The sequence below is a fragment of the Carlito syrichta genome, unplaced genomic scaffold, assembly GCF_000164805.1.
Source record: "Carlito syrichta isolate Samal-C Ts95f unplaced genomic scaffold, Tarsius_syrichta-2.0.1 Scaffold305696, whole genome shotgun sequence".
Lineage (NCBI taxonomy): Eukaryota > Metazoa > Chordata > Mammalia > Primates > Tarsiidae > Carlito > Carlito syrichta.
In genome coordinates this window covers 313812-331409 of record NW_007249792.1, presented here as the reverse complement: position 1 = coordinate 331409, position 17598 = coordinate 313812, and the positions used below count along the sequence as shown (strand labels likewise).

General features: G+C 34.7%; 1 protein-coding gene across 2 annotated transcripts in view; it reads left to right on the top strand.

Annotated features, from left to right (window-relative positions):
• The window catches only part of SEMA3C (semaphorin 3C), a 181838-nt gene that overhangs the window by 134140 nt on the left and 30100 nt on the right, over positions 1-17598 (top strand). For both annotated transcript variants that reach the window (XM_008062412.2, XM_008062413.2), the window contains exon 12: positions 2262-2484. In XM_008062412.2, coding sequence (XP_008060603.1) covers positions 2262-2484 — 223 coding nt within the window. The remainder of the gene's footprint in view (positions 1-2261; positions 2485-17598) is intronic.

The window sequence follows — 17598 nt, the reverse complement described above, 5'->3', positions numbered from 1 at the left end:
TGGGTTTATATCCTCACTTAGGAGCGATCAGCTGGAAACAAGTGTTCAATGCCATCTTTAAGTGATACATGATTTACCAGTCTGTCACAGTCCTTATAACCTCCTACTCTTTACCCCTGATGCTGTGACCCTTGCTATTGATCTAGGAGCTTGCTTTCCTTTCCCTTGTACCTCTCTAAAAAGGATAAATGAAAACTAGAAGAAACATGTTGTGTGTTTCAAGAAAAAATGTTGCATGATATTTTTGTTTCTAGAAGTAGAAATATTGAGAGGTATTTGATAGGCTTAGGCAAGTAATGTTTATATGCCTTAAGATATTATACCCAATAGTTTTGCTCATATAACATAACACTCAAGTGAGTGATTTTGAGTTCCGAGCTTCAGCAGTTCCAGTTTGCCCTTAAGTTTGGCCTTAGGTGCCCTATAAATGGAACCTTCATCTCAGAAGCCCTTGTCAGGTTCCCTTTCCGGTGCTGCTGACTCTGTCCTGCAGTCCTTTTTTTCAGATCTCATTATTACTTTCTGCTTGCCTCTCCTGGCCAGAACTGACTGTTTCATACAGCTTCTGCACCAAAATCGCAGGCAAGGTACAAAGATTGATATAATGGTATATATGAATATAATATTCATTCATTTTTGCTGAATATCTACTTTTACCAGCTTTGTCATAAGTGTGCCAGCAAAACAATAACAAAATAGATCTTGTTATGGTCAACACATGACTTACATTCTAGAGGGAGAATTAGAAACAAGCAACTAATATATGAGGAAGAGCCCTCCAAAAAAACTCGGAATTTATATATATTTATTTTAAAAAGTGTATTTATTCTTACATGTTTAAACTTCGGTTACCTTCAAAGCACTCTCCATTAATGCAATACTTTTATTGAGACTCTTTTTTCACTGCTCAAAACAGTTTTTGAACTTGTCAGTTTTGATGCCCTTTAGTGCTTCTGCTGTTTTTTGTTTGTTTGTTTGTTTGACCTCTTCCGCATTGGCAAAATGTTTCCCTTTGAGGATTTTTTGATCGAGGAAGATAAAAAAGCAAGTTTCTCTGGGTGAGATCCAGTGAATAGGGAGGGTGGGGCACAGAGGTCATGCTGTTTTTAGTCAAAAGCTGCTGAACACTCAGCACAGTGTGGGCAGGAGCACACGTGTAAATCACCCATCATGAAATGGGCAAATGCGTTGGAAGAATCTCAAAAAAAAGAAAAAATCACTGTAGCTGGGGGCAGCCTCTCACAACAATGCTAACTGATACACTGATGCCGGTGGGTTCCTACAACACTTACCTAGCAAAGAAGTCCTGTATTACAAGGGGGCTTGCCCTTCAAAAAATGATTCTGAGTTTTTTGTGGTCCTCTTGTATAATGTACCATTAGGTAAATGAGAGCTGTGAAAAAAAATAGCAGGCCAGGGAGACAGAAAGTAGAGATGGAGAGGGGGATCTATTTTTACATGTGTCATCACCTTTCAGGAAATAACTTTTGAACTAAGAATTGAATGAGGTAACAGCGAAAGCGATGAGGTGGTCTGGAGAGGAGTATGCCAGACGGGAACAGCAAGTGCCAAGATCCTGGAGGGAAAGCACGCCTGAGGTTCAGGAACAGCAAGAACTACAGTGGGAGTGGCAGGCTCAGGCCGGGTCATGCTGAGCCTTGTAGGCCATTCTAAGCTGTAGGAATTTTATTCTAAGAATAATGAATATAGTTGGAGTCTTTTATAGAGGAAATTTATCAAATCTCATTTCATCCAATCTAAGCTCCAACTTCTGAGCTCTTTTTGGAAGGCAGATCAGGTGAAATAAAATTCTTACACATAAGAGTTCAGATTGAATTTGATAATGTAATCTAATTTAGTTTGACTAGTGACAGCATTAGATTGTGTCCACAAGTTTTTTTGTTTGTTTGCTTTTCTAACAATGTAGTGTCTGGCACAAAATAACACATGGAAAAATGATGAATGAGAAAGGTGAAGAGTTATCGCATATACAAGGTGGCATCAGCTTCTCTCTGAAAAAAAATAGACTAAGATAAGTGGACTTAGCCTCATTTAAATCATCAAATTATATACACTGTGTATTAATTTTCTCCAAATTTTAATACATACAGTCATGCTATTCATTTTTCCTTCAATGGGTAGCAAGTATGCCTAAAACAGATTGGAACTTCTGAGTGTTTTGAAGAGTAGAGGGCTTTTGATTATTATTAAAACAAACTAAATTTTAAAAAATTAACATGATTTAAAAAAAACTTTTTCAGTGTCCAGGAGGAGCATTTACACCCAATATGCGAACCACCAAGGAGTTCCCAGATGATGTTGTCACTTTTATTCGAAACCATCCTCTCATGTACAATTCCATCTACCCAGTCCACAGAAGGCCTCTGATTGTTCGTATAGGAACTGACTACAAGTATACAAAGATAGCGGTGGACCGAGTGAATGCTGCTGATGGTCGATACCACGTCCTGTTTCTTGGAACAGGTAAATATTTGAGCTCAAGTTATACTTTAATGTATACTAAAGAGTGTACTATAATATTGGTAGTAGGAAAGGGCCATAGTATTGAAACTAGAAAAATGCCAATGTTTACTTCTGCCTGGTCCTTAGTGAGGTATTTAATCTCTCTTTGCCTCAGATTCCACTTCAGCAAAATAAAGTTAATAAAATAAATTAACTTATAGGGTTATTGTGAGGAACAAATACTTTTATATATATTTGTAAAGTATCTAGAAGCCTTTCTGGCACAAATTATAATGAAATATGAATATAGTGAGTTGAATTAGGGGAAGAAAAAAATGTACAGGTAAGTATTCCTGCTACTGAAGCAAACTGTGACTTCTTAATAAATATACACAGCCATTTTCTAAGGGTGATGATAAAGAGAAATAACATTTTATATAAATCTGGAAGTTGACTATATTCAAATACATATAATTTTTTGGAAATATTAATGGTACTATTTTAATGCATCTAAAAATTCTAATGTACTTTAATAGAAGTTGGGTGAAAACACTCTTGCTTATAGATCTGCACAGTGTGGAATGATTAGCTTTGTATGCTCTAAAGCAGTGGTTATCATGGTGTGGTACCTGATCTAGCAAAATAATATTACAAAGAATTTGCTAGAAATACAAATTCTCAGGCTCCACATCCAAAATTTTAGGGATAAGACCTAGTCAACTGTGTTGTAACAAGCCCTAGGTAATTCTTATGCACACTAAAATTAGAGAACCACTAGACATGAGAAAGAAACCCTGGTTTGCCAGTCTGGCAGTAATTAAAAACATATTTCAAATACCCCTCACTACTGTGTAGGCAGTGATAAAATCTCTTCACTTATAATAACACTCTTTACAATATATCTTATTGCAATATTAGAACTACTCTATGAAATTAGGTAATTTCCATACTAGATTAGGAAATAGATATAAAATACATCTGTCAAAGTCATTATAAAATATGGTAGCAGTGGAATATGTATTCTGGAGTGAGGAATGTATTGCACTCAGACTTCAATCAATTTAAGATGTGTATACTTTTTCTTGGCTAAATAAAATTTCCAAAGTGTGCTTTTCTCATAAAGTTCTTATTTTATCCTTTTTCAAACTTAAACTGAAATCCCCAGATCTGAATGTTTCCTTCTCCCCAAATCCCCAGATCTGAATGTTTCCTTCTCATATAATTTCAACTTGTACTGGTCTGAGATTGAGACTCTTGTAAAATGTACTGCAGTTTGGCATCCTTTCCCACACTTGGACATATCTGCATTTTCATGAATCCTCTTGCTGCTTGCCTGACATCTGAGGAAAAAATCTTACTTTCCACACTAATGATCCCTCACTCTGCTCTCAATTTGTATCTCATCCTGCCATCTCCAGGACCTGTGTTATCAATTATATTCTTACTGACTTTATTCTTCTTTTTCATACTCCACTGAATCCCTTGGCTTATAAACTTTGTGCTGGGACGTGAAACTAGATAGACATCTTTACCTGCTGTCACTTCTGCTGTATTACTGATGTCACCAAGGTTTCAAATGTTCTTATAATAAGAAAAACAGTCTTTTAACCACTGAAGTACCTTTCTCTCCTCTGCATCATCTGGTTGCAGAATCTCTCTTTGCCTGTTGCTTCGGCCATGTGTCACACATTTCCCAATTTCATTGGCACTCTCTTCTTCATTAGCTGATTTCCTCCTGCCCACACGTGTGAGTATTCCCAGAGGTTCTGTCCATGGTCCTCTTTTTAAATATATGATTTGGCCATCTCATTATTCATTCAGCTTCAATTATCTGTTCTGTGCAAACAAATCCCAAAGGTAGATAGTAAGTCCTTGCCATCTCCTGTGCTTAATATTTGCATTTACAGCTCACTATTTGATCCACATTTCAAACATCATGCTTCACACTCTTTATCTTCTTCTGAAACTTTATAACCAGTACTTAATCCAGTCTTGCATATTTGTATTCATTACTGCACATTTCTCTCAAGTTTCTGTCTTTCCTTGATATGTAATTTGTCTCTAGGCATATTATAGTACCTAGTAAGCTCAATAAATATTTGTCAAGATAAATTGAAAATCATATCTATTCCATTGTTACTCATGTAATGAAATGAATTCACAAATGACTTAAAAGCTAATCTTAATTTGCACATAAGCTGTGTTCGCTACAGATACAACCTTCATGTAAATGATTACAAAGAATTGCCTAAACTTAGATCATTCAAGGTGGAGTTTGCATATTTTAAAAAATTTCCTGAAGCTAAGTGGTAATTTGGAGTCATACTTCTCTTTAATGTCTCAACTTACCCAGAAAAGATAACTCTTTTCTTTTCTTTCTTTTTTATGAAGCCTGTCTTAAAGGTGGACTTTGATGCCATAATTGTTTTTTTTTTCCATGAAAATATACATAAAATATGTAGATTTCATGGATGAAATTTTTAAGCCCTTATAAACTTCCCAGCAATGTTTATTCAGATAGAAAGTAGAAAAACATGCTTCTGCACAAATTCTTTGGCTTTTCTTAGCATGTAAGTTTCTGGCACCTTTACATAGACTTTTTATGTTTGTATTTAAACACGTGTATCATTTTCAAAAACAATATTTGGCATATGTTTGTAATTGTAGTGGAAAGTTGCAGTAACGATTGCTTAAAAAGCCACATGAGTCTCTTGAGGGTTCTGTCTTTTTTTTTTTTTTTTTTTTGAGTTGGAGTCTCACTCTGTCGCCCAGACTGGAGTGCAGTGGCCGCTCCCAGCCACCGCAGCCTCCACCTGCTGGGCTCCGGCGATCCTTCCGCCTCAGCCTTCCAAGTAGCCGGAATTACAGGCATGAGCTACCACACCCGGCTGATTTTTGATTTATTGTAGAGATGTGGTCTCGCTGCCCAGGCGGGTCTCGAACCCGCGGGCTCAGGCAATCCACTCACCTCAGCCTCCCAAAGGCGCGGGATTACAGGCTGAGCCACTGAGCCCGGCTGGGTTCTGTCTTAATAGAAAAGTATGTGCGGTGGCAGTGCCTCTGCCAACAGCATCTTTTTGAGGAGATACTAACTCACTCAGCCATTGGACCTTATCCTCAATGGCATGTCAGCCTGCAGTATTATTTTTAACAACAATTTCAATTTACCTGAAACCCTAACAACGAGCATTTGGTATAAAACTTTTATTGATATAGTAGTTTTTTGGATTACTGGTAAAATTTCTTCCAAAGAGAGTAGATTGTTCTTATTTGTTACTAAGAATGAAACAAAATAGCCTCTTCTGAACTGGATCTTGGAGAATCACAGGCTATTGTCTCAAGATTTATTGGCTTTGTATATCCATATGTCTTGGGGAGCGTATAACATTTCTTGGACATTGCCAAATGCCCACATGCCAGAGAGTTCTTCAGCTATTGTAAACAAATAATGATGTTCCAATTATTTGCCACGATAAGGAAAGTTTCTTTTATGGTTTTCCTTCTTCTATATCATCATAGAAAATTCAGGGAAACTCAATGAAAACATTAGTTGTCAAAGCAGATGCCATAGGAAAGACTTATGTAATAGTTCATTGGAGTGCAAGTAGGCTAGCATATAATTGTATTCACTTTCAGTATTATGGATGATTTTGTAGCTCACAGTATCTCCATGGCAGTTGTGTGGGCTTCTTGCCTGATAACTATTAGAATGAGCCCATTATCCTTGAAATGTACAACTCTGGCTAAATTTGAGATGTTGGCCTTTTACTCTTATTGAACTGTCCTGAATAATATTTTGTGTGCTGCCAGATGTCAAGCAAGAAAAATAAACAAATGAAAAAAGAAATAAGAAAGAGATAGAGGGAAGGGGAAGGACGGGAGGAAGGAAGGGAGGAAAGAAGAGAAGAAGGAAGGTAGGAAGCTCTGTATGGGTTTTTTACATTTTTAAATTGTTGAAAAAAGCAGAAGAATATTTGATGATTAGCAAAAAGTATAAGAGTCTTAGATTTCAATGTTTATAAATAAAACTTTTCTAGAATACAACCACGCCCACTCATTTACATTTTGTCTGTGGCTGCTTTTGTGGCAGTGCTGAGTAGTTGCCACTGAGACCTTTTAGTCAGGAAAGGCTGAAATACACATTTTTTGGCATTTTACAGAAAATAGTTTGCTGACCCCTATTTTGATTGATAATTGAGAAATTTTAGAAGAACTAAGGCTGTTTTAAATGTAATGTGAGAATTCATAAGTTTGTCTAAAATTAATGATTCTTCATTTATATTGAGTTTAAAAATCTTGATGTTTTGTTAAAACTTAAACTGAAAACTAAGTTTATTTAATTATTTTCCCACTATGGCTACTCCTGCTACTACTGCCTATAAAAATATTCACAGATTGAAAAAAATATATACATTAAAATCAGTGTTTTGTTTTATTCCATGTGGGTATTTTTATGTTCTTTATTCCTTTAAAAAAATATTTATGAAAAGCTATAAAACAGTAGGCAAGGACTCTCATAGGATTAACATTTCTATTTTAACTTTGCCACCTACTGCTTGCATCCAAGCCATTTGTTCAAAGCAGACTGTATTACAGTCAAGAGATTTTTGCCTGTTTTCCTTTTGCTCCTGAAATTATGAAAATATTTAAGTGTCTGGGTCAAGTTCAGATACATTCTGTCAAATGTATACTTTTAGCACTATTCATGAATCAGAATGACATGTGGTTTTTTGATGAAAGAGTGAGAGTATTCTTATGAATGGATGTTAGAAGTTTAGAATGATTTAATGCTATTATGATTTTTTTTTAATGTAGGGTCAATACATGTGATGTTTTGCCAAACTTCTTATATAGTGCATACAGTGTTATGCTTCTCATTAGCTTCTGTTTAACTGGGAGAATACTAACTTAGAACACTGGCTCCAGGAAGTCCTCCAAAAGTGTAGAGCTTTGAAGTGTATGACACATATGTGACTAAAGCCCTAAAATACTTGCCTTACAGCTTTCTAGGATAACTGCTTTCGTACTAAGTAACTAGTTCTGGCAGTTCCATCTCTTGGAATGGCACGCTTAATCAACTGCAGAGCCAGGAATTTTGATTTTTTTAAACAACTCCCTGAAATACTCCATGTAAAATTTGATAGTTGGGAATAGTGCATGTGAATTCAGAAAAGACAACTGTCAGTTGGAAGCTGTGCATGAATGTCACGCTAAGGATGATGTCTAGACTTTGCCTTTGCTTTGGAGGAAGGAGCAAATCCCTTTGTCAGTCACCAATTTTTAATAACATTGTGGGTCACCGCTTTCCAAAGCAGAATCTGGAAACTTCTGAGAGTTTACCATGATTCTACAGGGATTTTCACAGCAGGAAATACTAATAGAACAGAATGGAATGGTGGTTGAATTGATGGGAGAAAGATGATAAATCATGCTGTCATGACTACTTGACCATGTGGAAGAGTAGCAAAGAGGTATATGTGAAGAGAGAGTAAAAGAAAAGAAACATAACCCATAGAGTGATTGCTAATTTAAAGACAAATGCTCTCATTTACATTTTACCTTAAAAAGACAATTTATTAAAAGTAAAAATATGACTAATTGCTGAAAAGTTTTGTTCCAAAAAGAATTCTTTTCCTTTTAGCTAATCTCCAGAGATCTCTTTTTAAGGACATTCTAAAATCTCAAGTAATGATTATATAAAATAAAGTTTATATGTATGAAGTTATATAAGTATTACTAGTCTGCTTGAATTGCCCATTTATTTATTTAGCATTTTATTTATGTAAATAAATGTACCATTTCAGGTTTGTAAAATATATCATGACTGTCGTAATGGCAATAGTTCAATCTATCTACAGTGCTTATCTTTTGCCAGGTGTGCTATACAAATTATCTCATCCAATCCTCATAAGTATGCTGTAAGGAATTGTAGGAATGCAGGTTCCATGGAGGGTATAGATATTGTTTTGGTTGATTCATGGCTGTATCATCAGTACCTAGATAAGTGCATCACTCAGAGTAGCCAAATAATATCAATCGATATTATTTTAATGAATGAGTTGCATTGATTATTTATCATTGTGTTTAGGTAGAATCTCAGTTAAGGTTACATAGATAGTAGTTAATATATTATACAACCATAATATAAACCCATGCTGTCTGATTTCATATTGTGGGCATTTATCCTCTTCACCCTTCTGTTTCATTTGTCATAACTCTATATTATGGTAACATATAGTTTTGTATGTTTTATAAGTTCTCTTTCAACAAAATTAAATTAATTTATATTTTCTTATTTTACTGTGAATTAAATGTTTACCCACATATGTCAAGATCATATTATTGATGTGCTGCCATTCAATATTAGCATTGGCATTGCTTTCTTTGAGTGATACCACTCACTTAAACCCATCTACATATTGTCACCAAGTCTTACATGTGAACAAGATGCATCATACAAGATGATAGAAGACCTCGAAAAGCTTCACCTTGGAACAGACTGGATTTGTTTGTTTGTATTCACTGTGCTAGAATTTAACTTGTAAATTTAATACATTTTTACATCAATTGCATTATACTTGGGAATAAAAGAGATAAACATTGGGGGGAAGGGGGAGGATGTAAAATAGAATAGAACTTTACCTTAGTTTTTGGTGCATCACTAAATTTTTGTACATTTAGAATTTGTTTTAAAAAGGGACATATCTGTATTCAGAATGTCTTACACACTCATCAAAATACACGTGAAACTCATGGTCATGCTTTGTTTACATAATTAAAATGTATTCTATATTATTGATTGATGTATTTGGAAAGTTTTAGAATATCATGCAAGGGAATGATGCCTCTCATCAGGAGGAGAGTGGGCAATGATTTACTTTGTGTTGTTATTTAATTGCTAATATGTCTGTAGTATGTCTGTAGTTGACTTGAAATCAACTGTTAACTTCATGCCTGGATGCGGTCACCTATTTAAAACCCTTTTCATGAATGCAAGAAAATGTTTGAGCCCAAAGGCATTAATTTATGAAGGCTGTTGTCTGTGTGTCAAGAATAAATAGCCACACTAAGTCTTTGTTCTTGATGTGCTGCCAGGTTTCCTTTAGGCAGACTTGGCAGCCTTTGTCTCTCAGGGAAGAATCCACAGCCTGCTGCTCAGCCAGTCCAGGCCGTCTCTGTGTGCTTGACTACCCATAGGAGTGCCAGAGCTGCCAGTTGTGGTGGGAGGTTTTGTGGAAAGCCAGCTTTTCAAAAAAATTTTTATTGAACTTGGAAAAGTTCAAATTCTAGAAAATGGAAGGAAATGTTTCATTATACAATGTGAAATGTAGTATAAATTGGAGCAAAAAGATTTGAAACTGGAGTTTCTGAGGAAGTCTGTGATATTAGAATCACATGTATTACACTTTGTTGTGTACATAATTTTCTCTTTTGCTGATGTGGTAAGCAGACTAATACCTCCTCCACCACAAAGATCTCCATATCCCTATGCCCAAAACTGTGGACATATTATCTTAATTGGCAAAAGGAAGTAGCAGATATGTTTAATGTTATAGACCTTGAGATGGGGACATTTTCTTGAATTGTTTGTGTGTGCTCAGTCTAATGACTCCTTAAAAACAGAACAACTTTCATGGCGATAGTTAGAGATGAGACAGTGGATGAAGTGACAGAGAAATGTGACTTTGCTGGTTTTGAGATTATATACCAAGGGATATAAGTGATTTGTAGAAGGTGGAAAACATAAGGAAGTGGATTCTCCCTAAAACATCTGAAAAGAAATACTACCCTACCAAAACTTTGATTTTAGCACAACGTATTGGCCTTTTAGTCTATAGAATTCTAAGATAATGAATTTGTATTGTTTTAAGAGACTAAATTAGTAATAATTTGTTTATGGCAGCAATAGAAAATTAATGCAACTAACTTTTGAATTATAGCTTAATTAATTATCTTTTTTATTTTTTGATCAATATTTTTTATTATGATATTGTGGGGTACAGTTAAGGGTTAGGTATACAAATATGCTTTGTTCAGGCACCCTAGTTGATAAGAGTTGTCTCCCCATCCCCAGACAGATATTTACTACCACTAATCCCATCTCCCTTCCCCTCCCCCCATAGTGTCCCACCACTGTCAATCATTTTCTTATACTATTACGTTGGATGTTCAAGGTCCACTATATGAGTGAGAACATGTGATACTCAGATCTTTGTTTCTGTGAGAGGTCACTCAGTATTATAGACTCTAGTTCCATCCAGGTTGCTGCGAAATTCATGATTGTGTTCTTTTTTATGGCTGCATAGTATATCGTGTATATGTACCACATTTTTTTTTAATCCAGTCCTCTTTTGATGGGCAGCATGGTTGCTTCCAGGTTCTTGCTATTGTGAACAATGCTGCGATAAACATACGTGTGCTGGTATCTTTTCTGTAGAGTGATTTGAGTTCTTCGGGGTATATTTATCTTAATAATTTAAATAATTTTAAATAAAGATTAATGGATTCTGATGCTTTAAAGCTCTGAAAATGCCTTTTATAATTAATGCAAATAGATAATATGTTCAATAGCTCTTTTTCAATTAGTACAGAATTACATAGTAATACATCACAAAGATGACATTTATTCATTCATTAGAATATGTTGAACTTATTGCATGCCAGGGCTTATGATATATAAATAAAAATGGCAACATCATTTTTCTTTAAGGATCTCTTGGCCCAAGGTAGGAGACAATTGAATTCAAATTAATATTTATTTAGCATGGGAGTGACTGCTTGATACATATTTTAGATAGTTTCCTGTTGCTGAATAACCAATTACCATAAAATTAGTGGTTTAAACTACACACATGTATTTCTCACAGCTTCTGAGGAAGATGACTTAGCAGACCTCACTGATCAGTGTCTCACAAGGTTGCAATCAAAGTGTAAGCTAGACTGCATTTATTTTTGAGGTTTAGGGTCCTCTTCCAAATTCATATGATTTTTGGCAAAATTCAGTTCCTTGCTGTTGCAGAAATAAGGCCCTTATCTCCTTGAGGCCACCCACGGTTTTTTGTGATGCAGATCTCTTTATTGGCCATTCAAAACATGATTGTTTGCTTCTTCAAGGCTAGTGGAGTCTCTCTCTTCAAACTGCTAAGACAGGGTCTCATATAATGTAGCATAATCATGTTGTTGACATGCTATCACTTATGCATTTGTCTGTTGGTTAGAAGAAAGTCACATATTCCACCTTCACTCAAGTAGAGGAGATATTCAAGGGCATGGACATTAGTGGTCACCTTAGAGTGTGTCAGCCATGACCAGTACACATTTTATGTAGATCACACAGGTGATGATGTAGAGTAAACATTAAGGACAGAAAAGAAAAGGAGGCTTAGCCAGGCTCAGTGGCTCAGCCTGTAATCCCTCACCTTTGGGAGGCTGAGGTGAGTGGATTACCTGAGCCCGCGGGTTCGAGACCCGCCTTTATCATCTCTACAATAAATAAAAAAAAAATCAGCCGGGCGTGGTAGCGCATGCCTGTAATTCCTGCTACTTGGAAGGCTGAGGCAGAAGGATCGCCGGAGCCCAGCAGGTCGAGGCTGCGGTGGCCAGGAGCGGCCACTGCACTCCAGTCTGGGCGATAGAGTGAGACTCCAACTCAAAAAAAAAAAAAAAGAAAGAAAAGGAGGCTTTTTGCAAACTATAGGTTAGAGTGTAAATTAGGACAGGGGTTAGAAATGGGAGGTTAAGAGGAATTATCAAGTTCAAAATGTTTTTGGTAGGAAAGGACCTGTTGATAGCAAATTGCTTTGTTGCTTGATTTGTAGTTTTATGACTTAGCAAGTTCTGGAAAGGCAAGAAATAAAGAATCAGCAAACAGATTTAAAGAGTAATGAGTTCCTTTTTGAGTGGCACACTTAGCCATTCCGTTGACCTATTATGCATCAGAGACTGCACTGATCACTTAAAATATATTACCTCATTAAGAAATCACAACAGCTCAATGAGATAGAATTATTATCCCTGTTTCACAGTTGTGTAAACTGAGCCTTTGAGAGGTTGGATGGGTTGCTTAGGTTTGTGACGCAATTAGGAACAGTAGTTACATTCAAGCTCAGGTCTGTCTCACATTGAGTTGAAGATTTGGTGGACTTTTGGATAAGTCAAAGAGAGTGTTATTATAGATGCACTTCAGCAGAGAGGGCTGTGCTGGAGATGGAGATATGGGACTCATTCGCAATGTAGGTGTTAGCTGAATCTATGACAATGCTTGAGGTCACTCTAGGAGACAGTGCAGATAAGAACTTGACTCTGGCAGTTCATTTAAGAAATGGGAAAATAAAGGGTATTTATCAAAAAGAGGGAGAAGTAGTGATCATGAAAGTAACAAAGGAATAATACTGCTTTCAGTATCATGCCTTGGGAACAAACAGCAGCAGGCAGGAAGAAACAGTGGTCAGGATCATCAGATGTGGCACAGTCTTATCTAAGTGTCCTTGTATACTACTTTTCACAGTATTCTATCTTCTTACACACTAGCAACATTTGGCAGAATTCCAGATGGAAATAGTGAAACATGAACAGAAGGAAATAGGAAGAGTTTAGCATGGGCAAGTAATAGTGGGTTGAGAGATGACCAAATTCAGAGGTGAAAGATCCTTGTTTTACTCGGGTACCTAGATATGCAGATAGATGTTCCATTCCAGTTTATGTATGTGGTTTAAATTTTGAAAACTAGTACAGAATGACCTATCAATTCATTAATGTCAGTGACCATACAATTCACTAATCTCAGATTAGTAATTCTTCCCCAAAACAATAAAGGATTAAATAGAAAGGGTTAACCTCAGTTTTGCAACTTTGGAAATTTAGTTGTTGCATTCTTTGCAGAATTAGTAAGACCTTACACAATATTCCTGCATTATTCAAAGTAAGTTAATATTTTTGAAATTAAAATATCAATAAAAGCAATTATTGATATAATACTGCAAGGAATACTGAAAGGTGGTATATAATTTTTAATAATTTTCAAAGTCTTAAAACATTAATTTTAGTGATGGCTTAGGCCCCATTTAGGTATATTTTAAGCTATATAATCAACAAATCACTATGATAATTCATATGTTGATGGATTACCACTTGAGCCAATATTATGTTTTTCTTAGCACTCACAAATAAAATTAACTTCTAGAACCAGAGTAAACAAACGTAGTAACTGTAAACCTATTAAACACTTTTTGATAAATTAGATATAGCAGATATTTTTATGGGGGCAGTTCCTTTAGTTGGATAGATAGATAGATTATAGATAGATAGATAGATAGATAGATAGATAGATAAATTTTTAAAAGGGAAAGTTTTGCTTTTTTTTTTTTTTTTGCTTTTTTTGGCATGCTTCAATTAAATCAAAACATAATTTAGCCACTTCTTATTATATAATCCTTAGTAAAGTAATAGCGTGGGCCTCAAGAGTTCTCTTTTTACTTTGTCCCAGAAGTCTATCTTTTAAATCCACCTAAAAGTATAACTCTGAAACTTTTCAGAGTGATGGATTCAAGCATGTGAGTGCACCTATAACATTCTAGATCAACATATGGCAGTGTAATGATTAAGTCAAAAGAATTTTCCCTATAATGACCATTTCTAATTTTGGTTTAGACTTCTCCAAAATTTCATACAAAACCAAAGGCAAAATAAGTTATTGGAATGGAGTAAAAATTGAGTGCCAAAACATGTTTTGGCATTCAAGGGTCATACATTTCAAACCTGCCCTCTATCTCTTATCAGTTGTATGACCTTGAGAAAATTATAGAACATCTCTAAGGCTACTTTGCTTAAGTATACCTACTTTATATGTTTACTCTAAAGATTAAATAAGATAATTCATGTTACACTCCAAGTGTACTGCCTAGCAATTATTAAGCATCTAATAAATACATACACACATGTACCTATGTAGTAGACATATAGTTATTGAAATTGATCATGTCTATGATATATATTAGTATATCTATATATTTAATAAATGTCTTGAAGCCTATTATGTATCCTGATACTGTTCTATTCACTAGACATAAGCTGTGAAGAAAACACACAAAATACTCTCATAGAACTGAGATTCCTGCAAACAATATGATTGGCAATGCACAATGTGCATGTAATTATTTTACAGTGTTGTCTAAGCTTGAATACACAATATATTAGGAAAAACTGAAAGTAAAAATAAAAAGAAAATTTAAAAACAACTTTGATGAAATTATAGATGAATCTGTTGGTAATATGTGGGAGGCATTGCTTTTATTTGGAAATTGTAGATAAAAATAAAGCACTGGTATATAAGAAACCATGTAAATAACTTATGTAACTGGTGAAGAGAAAAATGTGGAAGGGCAGTTTCAGACAATGTGGAGTAAAATTAGTTATACTCTGTGGACTTTACAAGAAAGGTTCACATGGATGCTCTTCTTTGATCCTAAACAGCCTTGTAGGTGTGTACAGCAAATGCTATATCCACATTTTATAGAGAAACAAGAAGACAGATTTTGCTCCAGTTTATAATATTTGCAAGTGCAAAATCAAAATGAATTCAATGGAAAGGGAACACTATTGCAGATTCAAGGGAATAGGGTATAATTTTTTATTTGTAATTTATTCAGCAGTGTTATAGGGTTTGCCATTAACTGGGCTATTAATGAGTAGCAATTATCTGCTTCTGAGAGCTACCTGCAAAGAGTACCATCACAGAGCACAGTCTAGCACATACCCAGTGTTTAGGATATGGGCTAACAGTAAAAATTAGTTATATCCTTTAGAACAGCACTGCTGTTGGGCAAATACTGCAGTCCTGAACTGGAAAAGTAGTTTCAGCCAATTCACATTTGAAGAGTCACATTCTATTATTTTAGTGAAATGGTTTCGGCTTATAGCTTTGCTTAATTATATCTTTTTGCTTAATTATATCTCTTTAAATATTATTTTAATTGCTCAATTACATATGCTTACTTAATATAATCTAGAAAATAAGTAAACAAAAAAATAAAAAAGGCAATTGAAGTTTATATCTCCTATTTGAAAAAAATGTGTTTAAGAATTCAGAAATATTTGAATGGGAAAAAGTAAGGTGTAGGTAAGGTGTGTGTGTGTGTGTGTGTGTGTGTGTGTATGGAAAAATGACTTGCAGAACCTTGGACCACACTTCATAATACTGCACAGTATTATTTCTGCAGTGAAACATAGAAACCTTCAAACCAAGTGTAATAAATAACAACCATAAATAGCCTCAAGTCAGTGCAGGTCAAGTTTTATGACCAAATTAGTTCAAGTCAGGACAAGTTTTGCCACCAAAGAAATTTAAAAGATAAAATAAAATAGACTTTTGAGTTTTAGAATTGCAGATAAAAGATAATGAACCTTCATTAAAAATAGAGTGTAACCTTCTTTTATATGGGGATTAGACTATAAATACTGACTTTTTTCACTCTGTAAATATCTCAAATAACTCTTTTTAGCTTTCTTATTTACTTTAGGGAAATACTTTTACTGTCAGTAACATTTTCATAAATGCCATTGTTTGTATTTTTTTTAATTAAACGAGATTTATTTGTTCACAAAACAAAAAAACTCAGTGTTAGGGTTAGTTTTCAATGTGATTTGACTAGGACTCCATCCTCTTTCTTTGAGATTTTTTTGACTCTTTTCCTTTGGAGGGAGAAGGGGTCAGCTTTTATTATGTTCATAAATGTCTGCAGCTGATCCAAAAGTTATATCCACAAACTAATCATCCCTAACAGAAAAAAAGTCATATCTGGTTCTTACGCTTGTTTTCTATAGATCTGATTTTTCAGTTTGTACCATTTTCCTTCAGATCAAAAGACATCCTTTACAATTTCCTCACATTCAAGAAGTCTACAGTAACATATTTTTCAAGCTTTTATTCATTGCTTTCACATTCATTTTTAAAAACTGTTTTCCTGGATATAGAATTCTGGGTTCAATTTTTTTTTATCTTTCAGCGTTTAAACAGTGTCATTCTATTATCTTCTGCCCTCTATTGTTTCTCGTAAGAAGTTACCAATAATTATATTTCTACTCCCATGACATGGTAGTTTTTTTCTCCTTGCTATTTTTAAGTGTTTTCCCCCATTGTTTGTTTGTAAGAGTTTACATACAATATGCCAAGATTTGATTTTTAAAAAATTTTCACCTTAGTTCTTGATAAATCCTTAGCTCTCTCATGTAATATTTTTTTAAATCAAATTTGGAAAGTTTTCAGTCATTTTTAAAAGACATTTTTCTTCCCCAATCTCTCTCTATTTTCTTTTTCAAACTCTAGTCATATCTAAGAGTTTGTTCATATTCTTTAGGCTTCTTCTCTGTTCCGTTCTTCCAGTTGGATACATTTTATTAATCTATTTCAATTTTTCCTCTTTTAATTTCAATCCCCCAATCTGCTATTAAACACATCTAGTTAATATTTTATTTCTGTTATTATACATTTAGTTCTAAATTTCCATTTGTTTGTTTAATAATTTTTATTTCTTTGCTGAGTTTTCTTGTCTGCTAACTCAATAAGACTATGTCTTTTTTCAGTTTTTGAATGTATTTCCTTTCAATTATTGAACATACTCATAATAGCTATAACAACTGCTTTAGGGATATCATTTGCTAATTCCAGTATCTGGGTTATCTTGACTTCTTCTTCTTGACTCTTGATCACATTTTTCTCAGAAGGTACCAAAAAAAAATACATAAGCATTTTAAGTATGATGTTCGCTCAAAAGATAGCATTAATCAAATGAATACTAGTGCCACCATGCAATAGGAAGGACAGTCAAAGAAAATGGTAGAAGCATGGTTGAATGAACTAAGTGAACATCATACTACACATTGCTACCAGAATAATTCAACTTCAAAACGTAATATATAGATAACATCACTTAACAAGTGTATATTTTTGGCACCCTGTATATTAAATTTGTTGTTGAATAGTAGACATTATGGGACAACCCCTTTGGGTCCCCTTCCGCTTTGGGAGCTCTCAATAAATCCTGCTTTTTTAAAAAAAGTGGACATTATGTATAATTTCTTGGCTTTGGAATCTATTGCCTCCCTCTGAATAGCGTTAATTCTTAAAGTGGCAAACAC